At 42.6% G+C, this 8632-nt stretch overlaps 1 protein-coding gene and 1 non-coding gene across 3 annotated transcripts; both read left to right on the top strand.

Annotated features, from left to right (window-relative positions):
• The first annotated feature begins 780 nt into the window (after positions 1-780).
• LOC125538146 (DNA-directed RNA polymerases II, IV and V subunit 12) lies at positions 781-5914 on the top strand. Of its 2 annotated transcripts, XR_007296262.1 has the most exons (4): positions 781-974; positions 2722-2814; positions 5527-5641; positions 5780-5914. XR_007296262.1 is itself a non-coding variant. In XM_048701443.1 (3 exons), exons 1-3 carry the CDS (start codon positions 932-934, stop codon positions 5547-5549), a joined length of 159 nt encoding a protein of 52 aa, XP_048557400.1. In that variant the 5' UTR covers positions 781-931; the 3' UTR covers positions 5550-5821. The 2 variants fall into 2 exon arrangements, 1 of the variants encoding a protein (XP_048557400.1); XM_048701443.1 differs by having other exon boundaries at positions 5527-5821.
• A 1482-nt stretch (positions 5915-7396) lies between these two features.
• TRNAR-ACG lies at positions 7397-7469 on the top strand. The gene has a single exon. It is a non-coding gene; the product is annotated as a tRNA-Arg (tRNA).
• The last annotated feature ends 1163 nt before the right edge of the window (positions 7470-8632 follow it).

Genomic DNA, 8632 nt, shown 5'->3' with positions numbered 1-8632 from the left:
GTCGTGGGATCTGCGCTCCCTTCCAGATCCTGGCTCATCCAGGTCTCCGGCCATCATCACACCCCCCACCGCCTCTCATTACGCTCAGTCACCCAACCTTGCCCTCCTTCGGAGCTCACACGTCCGGCGGCGCCCAGTGCCTTCTTTGACGGCGGGCGTGGCTCCTCGTCCTGTGGTTGTAGTTTTGGCCTATGCCTGACCTCCTCTCTCCTGTTCGTGCTCCGACGGCTTGGGATTGCTCGGACTCTGGCCAGGGCGAAATCCCTGCATCTTATGCTGGCAGTGGCGACACCCGCGGATGTAGTTCCCTTCTTGAAGGCGCTGCCATGGCCGTTATCTGTGCCCCTCTTCGAGCATCGGGGGAAACCCTAGGTTCTGGTTATCCGGATCGGACGACGACGGCGTCTCGGCATCGTTCTCCTTATGAAGGCGTTGTCTTGTATGCTCGCGGCGTCCTCGGTTCTAGATTTGAAGAAGTTGGTTGTCTAGTTGTTGGTCTGAGCTGCTTCTCAGGGCGGCGAGTGTAGCTGTGTTTTTCTTTGTTTGGGTCGTGTTTCCTTTGTCTCTCTCCTTCGGACACCATGTTCACGTCCTTGCGTCCGTGTCATGTGTTGTATCATCTGTTGTACTCATTCTAACTTCTTCTATCAATGAAATGATACGCAAACTTTGCGTATTCTTGAAAAAAAATTCCCCTTGGGCGAGATAAAATTGCATGGTGCCACCGCTGCGATCCTAACCGTCAAAAAAATACAATCCTACGGTAGTCTGGCCTGGATAGCCTCGGTATCCCGCAGACCGCAGTCATGCCATACAGACTTGCCGGCGAATCACGAATCTCGTCCCAAGTTCAGTACTCGCATAGCCTTCTTCCCACCGAGCAGCCCCTCACGAACCCTAGCTTGCTAAACCCTACTCCTTCCCTTCCCCGATGGATCCGCAGCAACCGGAGCCTGTCAGCTATCTGTGCGGAGGTGATCTCCCTCTCTCGTTCGTTTTTGCTTTTCTGGAATTTGTCGACCACGAATCGCTTTCCTCCCCGCCAGAAAAAAAGGGGGACGAGTCGGCGACGGTTTCTCGCTTGGGAACGCCAGCGAGGCTGCTGTTTTCGCCCTCCTCTGCTCGCTTCTCCGGCAGCGGGTCCCCCGTTCTCTCTTGGGCTGTTTCTATAGGCGGGGTTAGTTTTTTGGAGTCGAGTGTCAAACCCGGGACGGTCTGAAGATCAATATTCAGACAAGAACACTTACAGCAGTGAAACTTGGTGGAATTATTGGTGTTTACTCATGAAACTGTGAAGAACACAATATTTCACATGGTATTACTTTAAGCGATGTGCTATTATGTTCGATTAGCTATGTGGAACCGTCCGTGTCTAAACAATTGTGTCCCAAACAAAACTCTACCCCAATATTCTATAAATAGAAAGAAATATAGTGCAGTCTAGGATTTTTTTTGGTCAAAACTATCCTTGGCTTATTTATTCTCTTCTGCCAAGATGTTTTCTTCATTCAGGGTTTTCATCTATGGCAGATGCTCATGTATCTTCTCATCTTTCTTATTTGTGGGTGTAAGCTATGGTTTTACAAACAGTGAGCTTATTACTCTCATTATTATTTACCAATGTTTGTTGCATTCTGTGTTAGCTAAAAAAAATCTAGCCATGTTAATCTGCACATCGCCTTAGTTTTTTAACTCAAGGTGTTACATATAAAGGAGAACTTCCTGGAGTTGCTGCTGTTAGAGAATGGTGGGAATAATCTGTTGTCTCATCTGCTGAAATCTTAGTTTATCCAGATGAGTTGAGAGTATCTATATGAGTTAAGAGCCTTTCACTTGCTTTACAAGTTCTCATGACCACGATTTATTTCCAGACGCTGAATTTAAAGAGTAAACCTTGAATCTGAATCCTTTCACTTCAGAGTATTCACATTTTCCCACTCTAATGCGACAAGTTCATGACCATGATTTATTTTTCGACCATGAATTTGTGTTTTGATAATTTTTCTGTTTTACTGTTAGTGAATAAATTAGCAAGCTATAGAGCAGCCTAACAGTATCAAGATGAAGTTTGGTTACTGCAAATTCAAAATTTCATCACTTTCTGATGTGATGCAGCTATTAATACAAAATGTTACTATTCCCCACTGTAATGTCGAACAAAAAGTAGTGTTCACTTTGGTGTCTCTTATCTTCCATTTTAAAATTAGAGTTTACATTTTCTTATATACAGTTCAATAACTCTGAACTAAATAAGAGTATAAGACGATCTAGACAATTATTTGATACATAATCTGGATTCATGGGATAGTTTGGTAATGGCTTTGCAATTAGTAATTTGACTAATATTAAATTTGTAATCTCTGTGGACATACATTCTAGTTATGCCATTTCTTTTCAATGCAAGTACTACATCCATTAGATTTGTGCCCCTTTTCATTCTCTTTGTCCTCCCCGTGTTGATGATATTCTTCCAAGGAAAAATAAAGTATACTTTTGATGTTTTATTAGGAATGTTTCCTATCTATAATCCCCCCCAAAAACTTATATTTCGAACTCCCATAAGCTTTCACATTTACATGGTAAATGTTATAAATATTATGGTGTTTAAGTGCCACCTTAGACAACTAGCCCATGCGGATTAATAAATTCCTCGTTGTGTATACATTATAAATAATTTGATTTCCCCTTCATATTCTGACAAGTATGTGTATGTGTCTCTAGATTGCGGAGCTGAGAACACACTCAAGACAGGGGATGTGATCCAGTGCCGTGAATGTGGTTACCGCATCCTGTACAAGAAGCGCACCCGTCGGAGTATGGGCACTTCAATTTATCCTCTTGATCTGTTTTTAACCTCTTAATTTATCATCTTGCGGTTTGGCGCGATTGCTTTGTTTGCACTTATCTGATAGGTTATGAATTCCTTGTGCATTGTGCTGTTGATATGTTCATCTTGATCTAGTCGAGCCAGTGAACATAGTTCCCTAACTACCATCTCATACAAAAAAAATTACTATGCAATTACATGTAGAAAAACAAGCTATCATATGCATCTAAAACATTGAAATTCAGTTTCATAGAATAGTATTAGATAGGATATCGCGGCGTGATTATTCTGTTAAAAACATTGAAATTGAGTTTCACCCAAAGAGATGGTTACATGCTCGAGTGTGGTTGCCTTTGGGAGGAGAGGTTGCCACCTTGCCGGGTTGGGAAACTGCTCGACCAGGCGGTGACGGTGGCGCATTAGCTGGAGCCTTGAGCAGGTTTGAGGTCGAGCCCCTTTGTGGCGTTCGTGGTCAAGTAGCCTGAAAAATTAGGGTTCGTATCGGCGTCGAGCCCGTTATTGGGCCTCCCGAGTCCCCAGCGTGTCCCCTAAGTATCCGAGCTGTATCCTTAGTGGCGCCACCTTAGGCTTTTCTTGGGTGTCGATCCTATCGGCGCCCTTGCCGTTTTTGGCTTTGCCCTTCTTGAAACTGGTGGTCTTATTCATGACAAATACCATATTTATGTGGCACTTGCGTCTTGGCAATATCTGAAAGAAGCACATGTAGAAGCTTCATAATGCTGGAGTTTTACAGTCTTTTGATTTCGAATCATTTGACACATGCGAGGCTTGTCTCATGGGGAAAATGACCAAGACGTCGTTCATTGGTCATGTTGAACGGCCGAGTGACTTGTTCGAGATAATTCACATTGATGTATGTGGTCCAGTATACCAGCGCACGGTGGACACCTTTACGACTTTTACTGACAACTTAAGTAGGTATGCTTATGTCCCAGTTCTTTTGGTGGCTGCCAAAAAAGCTGCCCCATCCCAAGCCGACCCAAAAAATATCTACTTGATGAAGCAGAAGTCTGAGACCCTTGAGAAGTTCAAAGAATTTCAGAACAAAGTGGAGCATCATCGTGACAGGAGGATTAAATTTCTTTGATCAGATCACAGAGGAGAATATCTTAGTCACGAATTTAGCAAATATCTTAATGAGCCTGGAGTAGTTTCACAACTTACGCCACCCGGAACTCCGCATAAATTTCTATGATCAGATCACAGAGGAGAATATCTTAGTCATGAGTTTAGCAAACATCTTAGTGAGCGTAGAATAGTTTCACAACTTACGCCACTCGGAACTCGGTGCTCCACTTCGTTCTGAAATTCCTTGAACTTCTCAAGGGTTTCAGACTTTTGCTTCATCAAGTAGAACCATATCTGCTTTTGCCAGTAAAAGTTACGAAGTAAAGGTATCCACCACACTCCAGTATACTCATTGGACCACATACATTAGTATGTATTATATCCAACAAGTCAATCGCTCGTTCAACTGACCAGTGAACGGCGTCTTGGTCATTTTGCCCATCAGACAAGCTTCGCATGTGTCAAATGATTCGAAATTGAAGACTTTAAAACTCCCAACATTTTCTTTCTGATATGGCCAAGAGCCCAAGACGGCAGTGCCACATAAATGTGGTATTTGTCTCAGTCTTCTTAATTCGAAAATGAGGGGATACGTGTATCCCAGCCGTGTCCCGCCATTCTAGAACGCTAATTCAACAGTTTCAGCTGTGTCCTTGCTTTTTAGGATTATGCATACAGGCCTTTCAACCCAGTTTAGTAGAGGGGTGGGTTTGTTTCCAGGTTCTTTTGTTCTTGGTTGGCTCTCTCAATTGTTGATTGTAGATCGTGCGTCCTGCTCTTTGATCGGGCAGCGAGACCCGCCCTGGTTGTAAAGCAAAGCAAGGATGTTTGTAAATTTATCGTTTAGGAACCACTAGAATCATCGACCAACATATCTGACTTTGTCAGCAGTTCTTATTACTTTATTAGCACCATTGTTCCTATCAGATTGTAAATTTCGACATTTATACTCATTTCTTTCATATGTTATGCTTTTAGCTCAACTGCCACATTCTAGGAAATACACAGGATCATGTATATTTAATTTCTATCTTGATTTAACACATCAGTTCATGTTGTTTCTTTTTCATTGGTTTTTGTATTATATATTTTTTAAACAAAGGTGAGGCAGGCACTGACTAGAGTTTATGTTGTAGTAAAATATTTTTGTTTGTTTGTAGAGGTACACTTGTTTCTTTAACTTTCTTTTGTGTCTTCAAAATCAATCATGTTGCAGTCAGTGACTTGTGTTAAATGACAATAACCTGGTACATGTCACATACCTATGTTGCAAGAATGCACTTTACCTTCCTCGTCCTCAAGACGCAGCCACCTGGCGCACCTACCTATATTGAGGGATATAGCCAATCTTGCTACTTTAGTGAGGCCGTGATGTTTGATTGCAAAGTGGTTGTTACAAATTGGTTGGTTTTAGGTTCAAAGCTGGTACCTGATCTTATACTGCACTTTTTGTTTTGATGATCTTTTGCTCTTGTGGTTGCTTGACGATGCCACTGGATATTAGATTTTCAATTCAGCTCAAACTCATTATTTTTTTTGGCAACATATGATCTTTGCTTTGCATGCTGTGTCTGTGCAATTTCTCATGAACTGTCTCCTTACTTGGGCAGTTGTTCAATATGAAGCTCGCTGAAGACAAGGAACAAATATCATTCACTGTTAAGTGTGTGCCCTGAGACAAAGCTACTACAATGGAGAAATGTATTAGGCAGTACTCGCTCCTAGGTAGTAATCTTTCCATTGGACTTTGGCTTGAAGTGGTAAAAACTTGTCAAACGTGTATTGAGATTTTAGACATTTGAGGATTGAGATTATGCATCTTTTAGCTGGATTTTAAAACATGGTTATTATTGCTGTCGCCAGGAATGAAGTGCCCTGTTGGTTGCACGCAGGCTCTGGCTGTTATTTGCTGCCCTTGTCGTTATTACTACCTGTGTAACTATTTTAAGACGTTTTTGTAGTTCAAATTGAAATGTAAAAATGTCTTATATTTAGTTACGAAGGTAGTACCTTAAATTCTCCTGCCATGTTCTTTAATTGTGCTAAACTGAGCTTTGTAATGTGCAATTAAGGAACCTCTTTCCATTACGTCATTGTCATGTTTGGGGGTATGCCTGCCGCACAGTACTACCTTTACAAGAACATCCCTATAAACTTACAACTGTTCAGGCCTCCTTTGGTTCATAGGATAGGAAAATCATAGGAATAGAGTCATAAGAAATGAGATACATGCATCTCAAATCCTATAAGTAGGAATAGGAAAGGAGATGTCCTTTGATTCATTTCATAGAATTTTTTTCATTGAATCTAGACTAATGTTTATTTTCCTATGAAATGTGAAGGATAGGAAGAATTCCTTCATAGGAATAGGATTCCATTCCTCCAAACCAAAGGCTCTAAAGAAATTTTTTCTACAAAAATCCAATCATATGAAATTCCTACAAAAATCCTTCAAACCAAAGGAGGCCTCAACCTTTACAAGAACATCCTTATAAAGTTAGAAAATAACTCTGAGATCTTTGGGCATATTGACGTTGTCGTTCTCTTGGTACACTGAGCAAGTCTCGATGCTGCCTCTTGATCTCTGGAGCACCATCAGAGCAAGGATAACATTGTCGACACAATGGCCGTTAACCCAGCAATAACGGACAGAGGACTAGATTGCTGTCCCGGAAAAGAAGCAACGAGTAGGGTTGGACCGCAAAGCGTCGTGCAAATTTCTACTACTAAATGAGAGTTGGTGTTTGCACGTCACCAAATGTGGTTTCATCACTCCCTGGGTCAATGATTTCCCCTTTTTTCCGTCTTGCAAGCCATGTTCTGCATGTAACTCAATCAAATATATCAAAATCATGTCCTGCATTAACTTAATCAAATTAAATAAAATCTTATCAAAATTTCACTTAGTCAAAACCTTCTTTGTCTTTCCTTATCATACTTAAGTTAAATTAAATCTTATCAAAATCTAGAATATGATGGGTGTAACGTATACGTCGGACATGATTGGTGTTGAACCTCTAGAATATGTATGCCTCTGTTGCAACGCAGAGACAATTAGTCAGTACTCTCTTTGTAAACTAATATAAGAGCGTTTAGATCACTATAAACTAGTTTACGGAGGGAGTAATTAGGTTTTGAGGGGATTTCTTGCCGTCAAGTATTCTCTTATGTGTTGAGTACATTGAATGTACAAAAATGGCTATAATAGAGTTTCCTTTGTTGAATCTTTTTCATGGCTTGATAGAGAATTTGATAAGCCGAAGATCCCATTGTATTCCAGAAGCTCGAGAAGCATTTTTCGTTCAAAATGCTAGAACTAGATAAGGAAGTTTTCTATCCTTGATAAAAAATTGACTCCATGGTCCAATGGATAAGGTGCTGGTCTACCGATCTAGTGACTCTGGGTTAGATTATATTCAGTTTTTTGCCCTTCTTCGATCTAACAAATATATAACTTAAAGTCAGATGTTGCCATCAAGTGACTCCGTGGCCCAATGGATAAGGCGCTGGTCTACGAAACCAGAGATTCTGGGTTCGATCCCCAGCGGAGTCGGATTTTACCTTTTCGCTTTTTCTGCCGTTGTCTTGGGCCAAAATATGGGTACACCTCTCGTGAAGGAAGGCCCAATAGGCCGTATAGCTTTTTCTAGGCATTTCCTATTTGGCGCTGCAGGCGCCGGTCTGTTGTTTGTGCAAACCGGCGCCTGCAGGCGTGTCAACTGGGCCGGCCCATCTAGAATTTTCTTCTGTGTTTAAAATGAAAAACCCAAAGCGGACTGCGCTGGTCTTGATTCGAACCCGCGACCTTCCCGAGCAAATTACATGCGCAACCAACACGCATGTCTATTGTTTGTGCAAACCTATTTGGCGCTGCAGGCGCCGGTTTGTTGTTTGTGCAAACCGGCGCCTGCAGGCGCGTCAACTGGGCCGGCCCATCTAGAATTTTTTCTGTGTTTAAAATGAAAAACCCAAAGCGGACTACGCTGGTCTTGATTCGAACCCGCGGATTTTACCTTTTCGCTTTTTCTGCCGTTGTCTTGGGCCAAAATATGGGTACACCTCTCGTGAAGGAAGGCCCAATAGGCCGTATAGCTTTTTCTGGGCATTTCCTATTTGGCGCTGCAGGCGCCGGTCTGTTGTTTGTGCAAACCGGCGCCTGCAGGGGTGTCAACTGGGCCGGCCCATCTAGAATTTTCTTCTGTGTTTAAAATGAAAAACCCAAAGCGGACTGCGCTGGTCTTGATTCGAACCCGCGACCTTCCCGAGCAAATTACATGCGCAACCAACACGCATGTCTATTGTTTGTGCAAACCTATTTGGCGCTGCAGGCGCCGGTTTGTTGTTTGTGCAAACCGGCGCCTGCAGGCGCGTCAACTGGGCCGGCCCATCTAGAATTTTTTCTGTGTTTAAAATGAAAAACCCAAAGCGGACTACGCTGGTCTTGATTCGAACCCGCGGATTTTACCTTTTCGCTTTTTCTGCCGTTGTCTTGGGCCAAAATATGGGTACACCTCTCGTGAAGGAAGGCCCAATAGGCCGTATAGCTTTTTCTGGGCATTTCCTATTTGGCGCTGCAGGCGCCGGTCTGTTGTTTGTGCAAACCGGCGCCTGCAGGGGTGTCAACTGGGCCGGCCCATCTAGAATTTTCTTCTGTGTTTAAAATGAAAAACCCAAAGCGGACTGCGCTGGTCTTGATTCGAACCCGCGACCTTCCCG

The sequence above is a fragment of the Triticum urartu genome, chromosome 2 (genome assembly GCF_003073215.2).
Source record: "Triticum urartu cultivar G1812 chromosome 2, Tu2.1, whole genome shotgun sequence".
In the NCBI taxonomy this organism is placed as follows: domain Eukaryota; kingdom Viridiplantae; phylum Streptophyta; class Magnoliopsida; order Poales; family Poaceae; genus Triticum; species Triticum urartu.
This window is presented reverse-complemented; position numbering and strand designations above follow the sequence as displayed.

Bases quoted from the DNA above. Each gene is read 5' to 3' on its own strand.
- LOC125538146 (XM_048701443.1), top strand. From the start codon at position 932: ATGGATCCGCAGCAACCGGAGCCTGTCAGCTATCTGTGCGGAG. The intron at 975-2,721 runs GTGATCTCCCTC...ATGTGTCTCTAG, and splicing joins TGTCAGCTATCTGTGCGGAG to ATTGCGGAGCTGAGAACACA. The intron at 2,815-5,526 runs GTATGGGCACTT...TTACTTGGGCAG, and splicing joins CAAGAAGCGCACCCGTCGGA to TTGTTCAATATGAAGCTCGC.